The sequence below is a fragment of the Pongo pygmaeus genome, chromosome 4 (genome assembly GCF_028885625.2).
Source record: "Pongo pygmaeus isolate AG05252 chromosome 4, NHGRI_mPonPyg2-v2.0_pri, whole genome shotgun sequence".
NCBI lineage: Eukaryota > Metazoa > Chordata > Mammalia > Primates > Hominidae > Pongo > Pongo pygmaeus.
The window spans coordinates 97679372-97696858 of NC_072377.2; the positions used below are offsets into that span (position 1 = coordinate 97679372).

At 33.0% G+C, this 17487-nt stretch overlaps 1 protein-coding gene across 14 annotated transcripts in view; it reads right to left on the reverse strand.

The window, feature by feature from the left end:
- ARB2A (ARB2 cotranscriptional regulator A) overlaps window positions 1–17487 on the reverse strand; it is a 500239-nt gene that overhangs the window by 193459 nt on the left and 289293 nt on the right. The window contains exon 9 of one of the 14 annotated variants that reach the window (XM_063665012.1): window positions 510–3529. The exons of the other annotated variants lie outside the window; for them this stretch is intronic. Coding sequence (XP_063521082.1) covers window positions 3464–3529 — 66 coding nt within the window. The 3' untranslated portion in view covers window positions 510–3463. Of the gene's footprint in view, window positions 1–509; window positions 3530–17487 lie in introns of those variants that run through there. 14 annotated transcript variants of the gene reach the window in all.

The following is a 17487-nucleotide window of genomic DNA, read 5'->3' on the forward strand; positions in this document are numbered from 1 at the left end:
CTGATTTTGAAAATGCTATAACTTTTACCATGCATATTCTGAATATTGAATCCTAAATCTGAAGTACAAATAAATAAAATATACATCCTCTCTTTGGAAAAAAACGCAACACAAAATTCAAATATTAAAAAACACTAAATATATTTTATAAAATTTAAGTCAAGATATATTTTCTCTGATAAATCTTATAAGAAAATTTAAGTGATTTTTAAAAGACAAATTAGGTATCTAGAGAGTGATATATGTGCCAAACAGGTAAAGTCAGCTTCTCGTTTTGTGAAATACTGTCACTTATTTATTAACAGCAATTTTTGTCATAGATGACACATAAATGGGGGCAAAAAAGAAATCACAATGAAAAAGAAAACATCCATACAAATAAAAATGATAAACAGGAAAAACCAAAAAGCCAGGAGGACTGGGTATGTATGTATCAAATAAGCTTCTAATAAAAAGCAAATTAATAAGATAAACAATTGCTTAATTTTATTTACATAAAAAGTACAAGGCAAGAAAAGTTCAAGGCTATTTAAAACATGTATTTATACAGAAGTCCATTTGTGAATTACTTTTTCACATAAACCAATAATGCATATAGGACTAGTTTTGCATTTTAAAAAGCACAAGACATAATTATGCTTTTATAAAAAAATTCCTATGTGCATTTAAGTTGCTCCAACTTTAAAAGGATGAAGATGCAAATGAAATAGTTTAGCAGGCATAAACAGAATTCCAGAATGATATTTAGCAGTAGGTAGGTATTTTGGCCATTTACAATAACTTCTGGTTAAAACAGAAGCTGAAACTTCAACTATTCAAATTTAGAAAAAGTTCTAAAATGCTTACTATTGAGTTTTTAAAGAAGCATAACATTGGCAAGACTACTAAAATCTTTAAGAATTAGAAAAAAACAGCAACAACAAAAACCCCCTTCTTACTTATAACAGTATTTCACTAACATCCAGAAGGAAATAAAATGTAGATGGACATATTTACATTCATACTAATTGTATGGACACACATTTTGTTGCATTAACAATTATGAGTTACTTCTCACAAAAATCTCCAATGGAAATGGAGTATTATCCCACATGAGTAATAACAGATGCCTGCTTAGATAGGTGATAGTGAAAAGTCAAATTTGTGTGCCTATCCACGAGGAATGAGGACTTGTTTTTTCCTTGGTGGAACATTTGCAGTTCAGCATGCTATTGCAGCTGGCACTAAACATCAAGTAATTTTCTGAAGCTCTTCAACAGACAAAAACATTATACATATAAAGTTGTTATGTTCTTTCATGTCTTTTACAAATTTTTGTTTTCATGGATACTACAGTTTTCATCTTTAATTCAACAATAGACTACTTGGTGGTTATTTGTTATTAATACAGGCATAAAGTGATGTGAGATTTCTAAATCCACCCTAGAATTCTCCTACATCAATGTCCTCTCCTCCCTCACCCACCCCCCCCCCACCCAAAAAGAGGGATAAGTTCTAAAGGCTAAGATGTAAGATGAGAACACATGAACGCATAGAGGGGAACAACACATACTGGGGCCTATTGGAGGGTGGAGGGTGGAGGGTGGGAGGAGGGAGAGGATTAGGAAAAATAACTAATGGGTACTAGGCTTAAGACCTTGTGATGAAATCATCTGTATAACAAACCCTCATACACAAGTTCACCTACATAAAAAACCTGCATATATATTCCTGAACTTAAAAGTTAAAAAAAAAAAAAGAGAAAAGCTTCCATTTTTGGAGATAAGAATTTTTTAGACTTAACCCAAAACATTTCTATGTGTTGATTTGGGGAATGTATGAATAAACATCCCTGGTCAGGTTTTTCTTTTTGTAGAAAATGGGAAAGGTAAGCAGGTCCATGCCTGTTGCATGAAAGAGATGCTGGGTCAGGATTATGAAGACAGTGGAGCTAGGTTCGTACACAGCCAGACAGAAATAGTGATTCAGAGCTGTTATTATTCCTACAAGGTCAAAAGAAATGGAAAAGGTTTGTAACCCATATACTCTATTATCAGCATTAACATATCCATAAATACATTTGATTCCTTTCTAGAACATCTCAAAGAGTTTGGAAATATATGTACACAGACACCATACAAAGATAAATTTTAAAATGTGAGCTTTTAGCTTTAACTTTCTAAAGCCTACATTAAAGTGTTTAAATACAAATTTTCTTTTGCGTATGTGTTCTAAACAGACACAAATGACAGGATTCTCAAAAAATGCTTAAAGGCATAAAAAGAATATAAAAGATAAATAACTTCAAAGAAAAGTATTTCCTTAACATATGTATATTCATCTGAGTATCTAATAAGTAAACACCTGTTCATGCATATAATATCTGTAAGGATTATTCACGAAGAATTTCCATATACTTAAGCCATCATACATACATACCAAATAATTGAGCATAATGCATTTTTAATCAACTCTTATTATACCAAAAACGTTTTCGTCAAGATGATAAAACTGTACTATACTTTCAATAATAATTCAATATTATTAAAAGTTGTAAAGAAAAAATACAGCATAAAGGAAATATTAGTCTTCTGATATAATTTCTTTAGCTACTGATTTTAATTAACATTAAGAACTGCTCATATTTACCAGTGGGAGTTAATGCTTGCTTATTAGCCAATATATATTGTTCATTTATATTATCTTGGGGCAGGGATTGAGGAAGAGTAAGAGACAGGTAGTAGATTTTTTTTTTATTCAGAAATTATGTACTTTTTAATATATCTGTTTTATTCCTCAGAAAAGAAACACTTTTGCCTAAAACAAAGTATATCTTTAGTAATCTATGTTTAATTTTTTGATTATTTTGAAAAATCTGAAATTTGTACATATACTGCAAGTTAAAAATCAAAGTTACAATTAAAACTTAAGTTTAAGTAACCAGAGATGTATAATAATATCATACAGAGTGGCAAAAAATTTACAAGCATGTCCTAGGTGGTGAGATATCAACTTTTATTTCAGTAGTCAAATAGAAAAAATACATCTTTAGAGATTTTATGAGGGGATGCATTTTAATATATAATTAATGATTAATGATTTTCACTACAAAGTTACCACGGTGTTATTAGAAATTCTCAGATTCAAATATGTTATAATAGAAACATGGTAACTTCTAGAAATCACCAATCTAAATATATGATGCTTTGTTAAAGGGAAATAATGAGAACAGGGTTGAAATCACTGAATCCTTTCTTCTATGATTTAAAAATTACTATTCCTATATTTGAAAATCCATTAGCTTGAAAGCTTTTTGGCAATACCTTGCTCCTTCATTATATATGGGAAAAAGCAAAGGATTTCACTGAACAAGTTTTTACCAGCTATTTTACCATTTTCATGTTTCCCAGTACCTCACAGCAAAACCCCCATTTCCCCAGAAATGTTTAGAGTGTAAGCACGGTGAACATACTTCAGACTCAGATCACCATTCCCCTGCACAGAAGAGTCTAGAGAAGGTGTTCTTCCAGTGTAAGGTCCTGAGTATGACCTGAGCAGTAATAAAACAGCAGGCATCATACAGCATCCTTCCTGATAATTACACAGAGGCCACAATCCTTTATTTCTCACCAACTACTGAATTACATTTCTCCAATTTGGGTCCATACAAGAAGCTGATTATGTATAAATTTAAGAGGAAGAAATACAGCAATTTTCACTAAATTATATGTCAGAAAGTCTGTTCAGCTCAAATGCATATTTATACCTATTTGTAGTTGCTCATGCTCACTTGCATTTGGGGTTGTCGTTCAGTCCTATAAAGGGTTTTCAATGAATCTCCTGTTGCACCATACACTTGTTGGTTGTATACAGTCAATGGTTCTTCCACATAGCTAAGCGAAAGCACTTCCCAGCATCTGAATTAGCTTGTTTGATCATGAGTTGCTGTGAAATATATAGACTCTTCTGATTTCTGAGGTAAATGAGCTCTCCTCCACTCATGAGATTATTTTATATCTAGTAGAAGCTTAAGATATATATTCAGTCATTCAGATATGCAAATTTAACCACCAGAGACAAGTAAATTATGCAAGATGATGTACATTCCATTTCAGCTGGAAAAAATGTACAAACACTATATAGTTCCAATTCAGAGAGCTAAACTTGCACCAAGTTGAGAGGCACTGAACAAAAGTTGTAACGTAATATCTGTGTTTACACAGATTGGATTTAGTTTTGAAGAGCTGTTCTTAAGTACTTGAAGAGGTTTTCCATCTTAACACTTCTATATGCCTTTTTCATTGGTATTTTCATAATTTTCCCCCTAAACTACCAAACATATACTAAATCTCCAGAAAACAGTTACAGCTCTTTTATAATTTTTTTCATATTTTTATGATTTATATACGATTAACAATTTTAGACATTCTAAGTTTAAATTACTCACAAATCTAATTTTTCAATATAAGATCATATTTCCTAATATATGTTATTTACATGAATAGTAATTCTATTTATAAACACTGGCTAGATAAATTACATACAACTCAGGTATATACTTCATTATATAGCTATATATTGTTGAAACTTTTACAGGACACCTTAAAACAGCAAATGACATTATCTAACCACTTGAGGTTATTGCTCTTGTATAATAAACATTTAATTCACTCCAGAGTTTTTAAAGTACGAATTCCAGAATTTCCAAAGTAAACAAAAGAAATATGATCTCTAACATTTTAGTATCAAATTTTACAAAACAAATTATTAAAGTAGAAAGAGATTTCTATGGCTTATGATATAAAGTGACACCAGTGATACCACTGAGTGAAATCACTGATGTCATGTTTTTCTGTAAAATTTAACTTCTACACTTTAACAATATTCAGAAATAGTGACCTGTTAAAAAACAGTATACACAAAAATGTCCTGATTTGTAGTAGGAGTTACTAAATATGCTTTCTAAAACCATTATGAATTATGGTAGCAGAATTTAATTACAACCACACAATAATCAAATTCAGCCATGACACATTTCTAAATCTTTGCCAAAAGTAACCTTCTTATAAATTCACATAGGCTTTGATGAAACAGAAAACTGGTCTGGAGGAGGATATTGTCCTACATCTTGACAGAATGCTACATTTGTCTCACCAGTTCCTCACTAAATGCATAGCTAATAGGTTGGAGGTAATGGACATTTTCTTGATAATTAGCTGTGTAGGCAAATGTTTTTTGGCAGATCATATAAATGTTGATTTAAGGACCAGCCAATAAAGAGTGCTAAGCTGTAAAACATTCATTGCTCAATTTCTCACAGATTTGGTTGAAAAATCCTCGAGTTCAGGTTTCCATTGTCACCAAGTAACACACTACTATTTTATAAGTTATGATACGAAATATATTTCACCTATAATTGATATATAGCTGCTTAATCATTTCCATATTTGACAAATTTGTACTATTCACATTAACATTACTTAATAATAATGAATAGCACCAGGAAAATCATCCTGGACCACTGTTTCATAGTGAAACTAATCAAACTCCTCATTTTCTTAAACACATAAAGCAATGCATGTCCCACTGAAACTAAGGAATCTATAATGTATATAAAGTTAGTAAAGACAAGTGGTAACCTATTGCAAACACCAGTAAATTTTAGTTTACATCTAGGTTTAAGAGATCATGTTTAAATAAAATGGTTTCAAGCTGGAAGCAAGATACACTGTTTTAAAAACAAAAATAGTACAAGATAAGTGGCGTATACTCCAGCAATTTTCTTTAACGTAGCTTTTTCAAATATAATCTAGTCTACAGTGCACTCAAACTGCAGAAACATCCAAATTAGGGGGGAAAAAAAAGCAATACTTATCCTTGCAAAAACGGCCTATACTCAAAGAAACATCTGAATAAAATTGAGACATCTGCAGTAAAGTTTTACCTTCTCCCTAGAATGTTTGAGATGAACTCAGTGTAACACTGTCTTCCAAGAAAAGACAAAGTGATCAATGCAAGAACACATCAGGCTGCCTTGGACAGGCCAATCAATGCAAGAAAAAACCTTGCCCAGGGCCTTATGCAAATAGAAGCACGTCCTGCAACCTAGGGAGGGAACATGCGCAATAGATCAATTGGATATAAAAAACCTTACAGCTATATCAGCTTCAGACAGTAAATATATACCGATGAATATCTCATACTGCCCGCGAATTCTTAAAATGGGTTATTTTTAATAGCTAGTTAAAAACTCTTCCTGGGATCTGGAGTGCAGCAAAATGGAAGAAAATATCACGGGAGAAATACTCAGCATTACTTTTAAGACTGTGCAAATAAAATTCTGATTTCTTAAAATTTCTTGGCATAGCTGAATTTTGCTGACATTTCAGAAGGTTAAGTTTTAAGTATGTTTGTATTTGAGAACAGGAAATAATCTAAAAAAAAAAAAAACCCACATACAATCTCAGGTAGTTTTTGAACAAAGAATAAAATAAAAATGTTATGGGAGAAATCACTCAAAATGTAAAAGTATAGTCATCATTCATTAAAAACTCACCCTATCACCAAAGATTATTCTCTATAGTGTTTCATGTATTGATACAGGAACAGTTTTTCTTTTAAACTTAATGTTTGTATCTCCATGAATCTCTTAAAAACCTGATTAGAATGTATAATAACCTTAAGACCTAGTTAGTACACAAAGTTAGTATACAAAGCTCTCTCTCTATCCCTGTCAAAGGGTCTTGAAGGCAAGTCAGGTAATTTATAAGGCTGTATCAAAAATGCTCCATTATCAGGCCTTCAAGGGAATAATAAATGAGTGTAAAACTTTTCTCTAAATATTTTTATTTTTTGTTTTTATTAAAACCAGCTGTTTCTTAGGAATTTCGTGTTTTAAAGAGCCTTTTATAAGTTAAAAAATCAAAATATTTTAAATAGGAATTATGCCAGCACCTATAATATAGATACTACCAAGCAAATAAGAAAACTCTGTAAATATCTATTAGTACATTTACTTTAATTGTCTTCCATTCTGGAATTTTAAATTTGAAAATTTAGCTGTAGATGTATTTTCAATCAGGTGTGTAGCAAATATTTCTAATATTAAAAATAAATTATATGATTCTTCTTTTAGCTATTGATGTATGGGATATTCCTTGGCAAAACACTATATAAAATATGAAAATCAGTCATCTACTGTACAGTTCACTATTTGAAGCAGTTTACTTAGCCATTAAAAGGACGTAGACATCTTAAAACACTGATTTATTTAGCTAGTGGAAAGGAATATGAAACTATGCACGATATATCGGTACTATGCTCACTACCTGGGTGACAAAATCATTTGTACACCAAACTCCATGCAGTTTACCCACGTAACAAACCTGCACATGTACCCCCGAACCTAAAAGATTGAAAAATAAATAAAATATTTTTAAAAAGAAACTATGAAGGATAAACAAAGCTCACTTTTTATTTGTAACATTTCTAGTGCTTTCTACATTGGTAAGATTTTAAGTTTCAGTTGACTCTAGTAAGATTTTTTCCCTAAGGCATAACTAAACATGTCATTCATTTGATCCTCTTAGACTCAAAGCTTTAAAAAAACTTTACTATTTTATGTGGGGAAAGCATAAAGATAAAAAAAAATCAAAGTAATATAATACTCTTTTATAGCTTTTCAAGTATTAGATATCAGATGAAGTGCTTATAATAAATCAGAAAGGCATGAAGTAGCAGGTTAATTACAGGGACTCAAATGTTTCCCTTTTTCCTATTTTAATTTCAAATATAGGAATTTTGAGTTGTCTGGTATTCACAGTGAAATGTAAACTCTAATTTACAGTAAGTAAAATACAAAAGACCAAGCAACTATGGTTTCACGTCTTGTTAAAATATTTAAATCATTATATTTTCTCCAATATATAGGAAAAAAAGAAAAACAATTACAGAATATTATCATCTAATATTTGATAGGTGCTGACATTGTGATAAGCATTGAGTAATGAAATTCTGTATTTTTTGAGATCAATTGTACAATGAGTGTTTCTTGCTTTTAAAAGCACATTTTCAATTTAAAAGGTAGGTATCAGGTATGTTGTTTAGCCTGCCAAAGAATTTTGTGCTTTACAAACAAAAAGGTAAAATTTCTTTAAATGAAGAGTTCCCTCACCAATTAAAAAATCCTAATTTATTACAAATTTACGTTGTGTAGGTTTTTTTTTTTTTTTTTTTTAAACCCAATTAGAATGAAGTGTGTGTCATGGGTAAATTGATTGGTTCTGAGACTAGGCTGACTTGGACTAATTCTGTCCTTTGTGCAACCTTTGATAGGTTCCTCAATCTTTCTGTCAAACAAGGCTCATCATACCTACCTGATAGAGTTAAACTTAGGTTGTACAATGCCTTGCTAAATAATGGTTTTGTTTTGTTTTGTTTTGTTTTTGGAGACAGGGTCTGGCTCTGTCATCCAGGCTAGAGTACAGTGGTCCAACCACAGCTCACTGTATCCTTGAGCTCCTAGGCTCAAGCAATCCTCCCACCTCAGCTTCTTGAGTAGCTGAGACTACAGGCATGCATCATAATATCCAGCTATTTAAAAAAATTTTTTGTAGAGATGGGGTCTTACTATGTTTTCGGGGCTGGTCTTGAACTCCTGGGCTAAACTGATCCTTTCACTTCAGCCTCCCAAAGAGCTGGGATTAAAGGCATGAGCCACTGTACCTGGCATAAATAATGTTTAATGACCAAATGTACAAGAATCCTGCCTAATCTAGTGCTCTTTTTTTCTGAGTGACAATAGAGCATGGTGGTGATGAGCATGGACTTTGGAGCCAGAAAGCCTGGGTTTCAATTCTGGCTCCCTCACTAGCTAGTCGTGTGATCTTAGGTAAGTTACTTAATATTTCTGTGGGTTAGTTTCCTCATATGCAACTGAGGTTAGCTTCCTCATATGTAAACTGAGGATAATAATGTAGTTACATCATAGGGTTGTTATAAGGGCTACATGAGTTAATATTTGTAAAGCACTTAAAACAATGCCTGGTACTTGGTAGGTACTATTCCACATAGCTATTACTTCCAGGTGTAACTTATGGATATGGATAATATGAAGGAGCAAATGCTGATAGCAGAGACTGTTCCAGTGAGATATGAAAGGTCAGTTCGATTTAGTTGGTATTAGAAGACAGCTGTCTCTTTCCAGCATGGAATGAGCCGCGAAAAAGAGCCAACCAGGGGTTTGGCCAACGAAACTCATCTACTTTCCAGATCCTCATCAAGTGTTTTCAATCTTCCTGCTTAAACTAAATTTCCAGAACACCACATCAAAACATACTCAAAATTTAAATTTAAATGATTTGGAGACTGTCTAATTTTATATTTTCCACACCTTATTTCCCCTTCACTAGTTTGAGTAATGAAAAATCGATTAAAATTGAAAGCCTTAGTTGGAAGGCACAAAAACAATAAGCAATAAAGAGAGAATAAAAACTAAATCATCATATAACTCAACAGAGAAATGTAGAATTGAACCCTGAAATACGTGAAAAACCGGGAGGTTGTCTGAGGGTTAAAAGTCACTACAATTAGTACAATACATTATTTATTTATTTTTCACAGGTACTTGATGAGAAGGAAAACAAAAACCTAACTGTTACAAAGTGAGGTCATACATTTAATGGGAGAAATATATATTTCATGTTTCTCATCTGTAAAATGGGGATAACAGTATCTCATAAAAGTGTTATGAGGATTAAATGAGATAAAGTATACAAATTGCTTAGGATAGCGCCCGGTGCATTATCATTTAAGCATGAGAGACGCTGATGATCAGCATGAGGATGATGCCACTGCCTTCTGATTTGCAACAGACTCATAAATGCTAGTTCTATTTTAAAAGTTTATCCTTAAAGACACTACTATGAATTTTTTAGAACTGTTCTTGGCCCAGTCATGTCTTAGGCCATCATGGCTGGCTGACAGATTACATGTATTCTATACTGATAGCAATGACAGAACTCTATTAGAGTGAGGCAGAATTCCTAACACAGTAATTGGATATGAAGGTATCTGTTCTGAGAATCTACTGTGAGATCTTAGAGTAAACACACATGCTACCAGACGTTAAAGTTTACAATATACTAAAGATATATAATATATTACTACATATTTAATATGTAGACATAATATAAATATGTTTAATATTTGGATAGATGCCCTACAATGTGTAATAGGAAGCAAACCTGAAAATTTGAGGCTGAGCCTAGAACAGTGGTAGAAACTTTCGTTACACTATCAATGATACTGGAACAGGAATTTTTTTCTGAGATAAACTGAGCAGCAATACAACCGTAATACATAGGCCACTGATCTCACATCATTTTATTTTCACAACTTACAGGGCATCATTTGATGGAGAAAGTCAAGGTTTCTTTGTTGTCAGCAGACAGGCTACTAGAAACCTTTAGAAAATCAACATTTATACTTATAAAGAATCCCAACTGGAAAGGAGTCAAGACTGGGGATTTCTACTGTAGGAGAAAGTTGAGTGTGTTTTATCTTTCTGCCCAGCACAGAAAGATAAATACAAAGTTTTTCTTCTAATGCAGTTGTCTGGTGAATTCAGTATGGAAATCTGGAGAAAATAGAAGTTAGATACTGAGACTTCTGGAAATTTAGGCACAAATAGGCATATTAGAAGTTTAATATGCCTGTTTAGGCACAAATATTAGAAGTTTAATATGCCTATTTGTGCCTAAATATCCATTTAAATCATTTGACTCAATTATAAAATTGTCACTAAAATACTGAATAGCAATTTTTATTTATTTGTATTTTAATGCTCTTTAACAAGCTTCTTCATGAGAAAAATTCATATAAAGTACGGAAAAACTAAGAATAAATCTGAATACACTAATCTTAGGAGGTAATTAGATTTAGAAGAGGCCATGAGAATGGAGCCCCCAAGATGGAGTTAGTGTCCTTATAAGAAGAGGAAGAGACTAGAGCTTTCTCTCCCTCTTTCTGCCATGTGAGGACACAATGAGAACATGGCTATAGGCAAACCAAAAAGGCCCTCAATGAATCCCAACCATGTTAACACCCTTATCTAGGACTTCTCAGTCTCCAGAACTCAGAGAAATAAATGTTGTTTAAGCCACCTGTCTATGGCATTTTTGTCATATCATTGGTAGAAATATGCACCTTAAAGTCAATTCTGATGAGGTCTCAGATGAAAATGAGAAACATGTTACTGGACAGTGGAGAAAAGGTAATCCTTGAGATAAAGTGGCAAAGAACTTGGCTGAATTGTGTGTTCTAATGTTTTCTAGAAGGTAGAACTTGTGACAATAAAATTGAATATTTAGCTGAGGAGATTTCTAAGTAAAGTGTTAGAGGAGCAGCTTGGTTCCTCTTGATTGCTTATAATGAAAATGCAAGAAGACAGAAATGAGCAAGAAATTATTAAGAAAAAAGGATAGAGAGCTTATAGATTTTGGAAATTCTCAGCCTATCCATATTGAACAAAAGAGAAAGGATGTTCTGAAGAGAGCACTAAGGATGTGGCTGAACAAACATTTGATAAGGAGATTAGTATGGGTGTGAACCACAAACTTAATCAAATATCCCAGCAGGAAAACTGTTTGACCTACAGGGAAAGAAGATGGGACTGTGGGAAGGCAATTGTCTATAAGACAGGAAGTATGCCCTCACTAGAGCCTGGATCTGCTGGTACTTTTATTTTGGGTTTCCTAGCCTCCTGAACTGTGAGAACAAATGTTTGTTGTATAAGCCACATAGTCTATAATATTTTTGTTATAGGAGCCCAAAATGACCAAGATAATGAATAAATACTTAAATAAGCAAACTAATTTCTAGAGGGTATGAGCCTTAACTTATTCGATTTAATCACAGAAAACATAACTGAAATTTGGGGTTCAAATAAGGTTCTGCTAGTTTCTTTGATTAGAGATTTCAGTATCTTCTTAATTGAATTCCTAATCAATTTCCATTAACAGCGCTTCTAAGTGTTCAAAATTTCAGGACCACAGACTGTACCTTCTGTGCACTCAGTGACACTGACTCTCAATGTCCCTGTTTTTCAACATAAATGATCAATTTTGTTCTCTTATCCATCTTCTTTCTCTATCTTGTGGCTCAGGCCTTACTTTCTTCATTTAGACCCAACATAGCACCATTTGAAATCTGGTCCTGATAATTCACTTATAAATAAATCTACAATCAACAACTATTTCTTGAGTATATACTCATTGTATGTCCAGCCAGGCTAGGCAGCATGGCATAAACCAATGAAAATAATATGTCTGTTATTTATTTTCTACCAGTTAAAAAAAGAATTCTAAGGTTGCATCAAGCAAAAGATAACTATGTATTAGGACAATGAATAGGAGACTGAGGCTGAGAATAAATTACTGAAATGGAAAACTAACCATAGCTCTGGGTTTCTGGGAGATATAGGCAAAAATGTATTATATAGTTATTATTTTCTAACAAAAAGAACATATCAGTTCATCTATACAAATGATTTTTCCTAGTACTTACCTCTAAGACAAATTTACTGTATGGATCTTTATACTGTGGACCTTAACATAATGACCTCTTAGCTATTATCCGACTTCACAAATATCCCCTATATTATTCTCTTTGTTTAAAAATGTTTCCTATTTAGACTAAAACCTTCTTGAGGCCAGAGATCATGTGTTCTAATGTTTCCCCAGTATTTGTATGGAGTGGGTATGTTCAACTGAATCAGTAATTATCTTTAATAACAATTTTTGGAAACATTTCTTGCCTTGAGGGCATAATATTCAATCTTAACTCCAAGAAAACACTTTTTTTGTTTGCTTGTTTTTGGAGACAAAGTCTTGCTGTGTTGCCCAGGCTGGAGTGTGGTGGTGTGATCATAGCTCACTGCAGCTTCAAACTCCTGGGTTCATGCAGTCCTCCTGCCTCAGCCTCCCAAATAGCTGGGACTACAGGCATGTGCCACCATGCCTGGCTAATTTTTTTAAAAAAATTTTTGTACAGACGAGGTCTTCCTATGTTGTCCTGGGTGGTCTCAAACTCTTGGCCTCAAGCAATCCTCCTGCCTCAGCCTCCCAAAGAGTTGGGATTACAGGCGTGAGCCTCGAGGTCCAGCCAAGAAACACTTTCAATCCACAAAGTCAAACTTTTGTGGTTCTGGTGGCTTTATTGTAAGCTAAATTCATTCAATAAAAGTGTTAAAAACCTGTAACAAAAAATATGAAGTGAGAACAACTGATATACATGTAGGGGTTAAAAATCTCCAACTCTGAAAGTTAAAATTACAGAGACCTAGAAGAGTATCACTTTGTTACTCTGAGACCAAAGAAGGTGTTAGACCCATAGTGAACATTTGGCCATAAGAGAAGGAAAAATGATAGTCCTTCCTCTCCATCTCCTTTATTGCCACAGAGACCGAATAACCAGGGTACCAAAGACCAGTACAGAGTATCTTAAATGTCCCCAGAATGCAGTATTCTACTCTATTCCATTCTAATCTAAGCCACATAATCAGACTTCTGCCTTGATTTGTTCACAATCCTTCTGATTTTTATGCCTATGATTACAGCTTATTTCTTTCTCTGAAAAAGATGCCATTTTGAAACTCCCAGGCAATGAGTGAAGCCTTAAACCTTTTACTTTGTGAATCCTCCCTCTGGTACTGGATCCGGTTTATTTTTTCTCCTTCATTTCCTATAAAGGAGTGAGGTGGGATGTGGTGAAGGAAAATAGGCACTTTTAAAACCAATTACTAGATTCTGTTTGCTCGGTCATTACCCATTGCCTTGATTTTCTGTTCCCCACAACCAGATTGTACTTCCTGATTCAAACCTGAGCTTACCATACTCTGAAATAACTCCCTGGTGAGAGCTCACCTTCTATTCCCTCTAAAGCCAACCTCTACAGCTGAATTAGCTCCTCCTGAAACTATCCTGAACTCTAGCAACAAGATCTTTACTCAAATCTGGCTTACACTCTTGTTCCCTCAAGCCTTTCCTTAACAAAGATCCAGTACGCTTTGAGTCTAAATCCACCTGGCTCCTCTGAGTTAACTTGAATAAATTATTTAATAATGATTGGATCCTAACTTTTAAAAGTTAAATGGCTTTGATCGTGAATTCTTTTTGTCCCCTAGACGTCCTTTCCCATTTGAGATGTCCGAGGTGCACTGTGCCTGGGAATTTTATTTGGGAGAGGGCTTACAATGAATGATCATTTTAAGGTTACAAGAACAGTAAAAACAGCCCTATTATCAACTGAAGTGTGTTTTTCTACATTCCTTCTTATAAAAGGCTTACAATAGGCAATCATAGTCTCATATTTGCAGTAAAATACAAAATCTATCATTAAGATCTTTTATAATACCAATGGAAAAAAGAAATATTTCTTATGTAATGATTTATATTTAACAAATTAATATGTAAATTCCTTTGAGTTCTCCTTAACTTGTTATTGTGCTAATTTTGCCAGGCAATCCTTGGTTTCCTAGCAGTCTTTGTGGAACCAGAAGACAGAGTGACCAATTTCTCAGCTACAAACAAGCAGGAAAGGCAGTAGGACCTGAATGCAGCTCATCTACTATGTGGACACTAAGAAAAACCTCTTCCAAATGTAATTCCAATGGAGTAATATGGGTTCTTTATTCTACAAAAAGATCCCTATTAAAGATTAGTGAAATTTTTCTCCACTTCAGCAGCCTTCCAAACAATCGAATCTTGGTGTGCATGAAGGATATAAAAGGATATAAACATTAAGGAGCACACTAGGTTCTTAAGGGAAATAATCTATCAGGAATGAAAACAATCACAACTAATATTGTACTTAACGATGAAATACTGAACAATTTCCTCTTAAGATCAGGAACAAGACAAGGATGTCCACACTAGCCACCTCTATTCAACCTTGTACTAGAGGTTCTAGCCAGGGGAATTTGGCAAAAAACCAAAAATACATAAATTAATTAGATAAACATGCATCCAGATTGAAAAGGAAGAAGTAAAACTATCTGTATTCACGAATGATATGATCTTGAATATGAAAACTCCTAAGGAATACACACACACACACACACACACACACTGATTAGAACTAAAAATAGTGAATTCAGCAAGGTTGCAAAATACAAGACTAACATATAAAAATAAATCATGTCTCTATATACTAGTACTGAATATGAAAATAAAATTAAGAAAACAATTTCAGTTAGAATAGCTTCAAAAATAATCAAATACTTAGAAATAAATTTAAGAGAAGAAGCTTAAGGCTTGTACACTGAAAACAACAAAGCATTTTTGAAAGAAGACCTAAATAAATGGAAAGAAAGCCCACTGTCATGGATTAGAAGACTTAAGATTGTCAAGATGGCAACACTCCCCAAAATAACCTATTTAATCAATCCCAATACAAATCTCTGCTTTTTCATTTTTGCAGAAATTAACAAATCAGTCCTAAAATTCATATGGAAAAGCAAGAGCTAGAATAGCCAAAATCATCTTAAAACAGAATGAACAAAGTTGGAGGATCTACTCCCTGATTTCAAAACTTACCACAAAGCTACAGTAATCAAGTCAGTGTGGTACTGGTATGAAGACAGGAATATATATATGGAATAAAATACAGTCCAGAAGCAAACCCTTACATCTATAGTCTATGGATTTTGACAAGGGTGCTAAGACAAATCAAAGAAGAAAGAAGAGTATTTTTCAATAAGTGGTGCTGGGATTAACTAAATATCCATATTCAAAAGAATTAAATTGGACCCTTACCTCACACAATATACAAAAACTAGCTTAAATGACAAAAACAGAAACTAGATAAATTGGACTTCATCAAAATTAAAACTTCTGTACTTTGGAGGAAATCATCAAGAAAGTGAATTAGTCATCCAGAGAATGGGAGAAAATTTTCACAATCATTTGTCAATAAGAGATTAGTACCAATATATAAAGACCTATGAAAAATCAAAAATAAAAATGATAACCCAATTAAAATTGAGCAAAGGATTTGAGTAGACATTTCTCCAAAAAATACAAATGGCCAACAGCACATAAAAAGAGGCTCGACATCATTATTCATCAGAGAAATGAAAAAAAAAAAAAAACAAAAAAAAAACTACAGTGAGATGCCACTTCACACCTACTAGGATAGCTAATATAAAAAAAGACAGATAGTAATAAGTGCTGGTGAGGATGTGCAGAAAGTGGAACCCTCATACACTGCTGGCAGGATTGTAAGTATGGGGAGAAATGGGTAATGGGTATGGAATTTCTTTTGGGGTGATAAAAATGTTGTAAAATTAGATAGTAATGATAGTTGTACAAGTCTGCAAATATGCGAAAAGCCTTTGAACTGTATATTTTATTTAAAGGATGAATTTTATGGCATGTAAGTCATATTTCAATAAAGTTCAATAAATCTCCATTATATCTTGATAAAAGTATGTAAAATTTACCTCAGAAATAAAAAAGTTTAAAAAATGCAAACAAGCAAACGTAAGCTAATTATTAAATAAAAGGTGAAGTTGAATCAATTGGGGATGAAATGGAAAGTTTTCTAGACTTATTTCATAGACTGCCATATAACATTGTAAGGATATTATTATGATGATAATTTAGTTATATCATAATTTAGTCATTTTCTTATTTTATTGAAAAGACTATACCTATAAGGGTGTATTATAGAGGAGCAATCTTTTCAGTCAGACAGAGAGCTGGGCATACCAGCAACAAGGAGTCTATAAAAGTCTTACCCCAGAACGAAAAAAGTAACACTGTCTAATGTGGAGTAACTGATTAGGTAGAATTCCCAAATCAGTCAATATTTAAATGGAGAGTAGGGAGAATTAATAAATTTAGTTAGTAAAAGAGTTAAGGGTTAAACTATATATGTTAGTCAACTAACTGTGCAGATATTTAAGACTACTCATGTTGTAATATATATTATTTTCAAACTTGGGATAAGAGCAGTATTAGACTCTTTATCCTCAAGATGTTTCTAGATCATTTGGGCAAAATGAGATTGGACAGAAAAGATAACTTTAACAAAACTAATTAGTATGTATCTTGAAGTTATATTACAAATGGCAATTTATTTTTACTGAATTATCTAGATTTTTAAAGTAAGTTTGTAAGAGTATTTTTGGCCTGAGTTATCTGGATACCATTATGATTCAGTTTTTCTTGCTTACTTCCCTTATTTTAACTTCCCTCAATTTTTGACTCCCAGCAGCCCAACTTTTAGCTGTTCTCATTGATCACATTATGCAGATATCTTACCAATATCCAATTTACTTTGTTCCTCATGGACAAAATATAAATGACACTTCTTTAAGGTCATAGTTAGCTGATGTAAAAGACTAATTATTTTAGTTCCATTTTCTCTTCAGTGTAAATCCAAATCATGCTTCAGGGAATTTAAAAAAATCTACTGAGAGTAGAGAGAGGTTGAGTGCCCTCATACAGC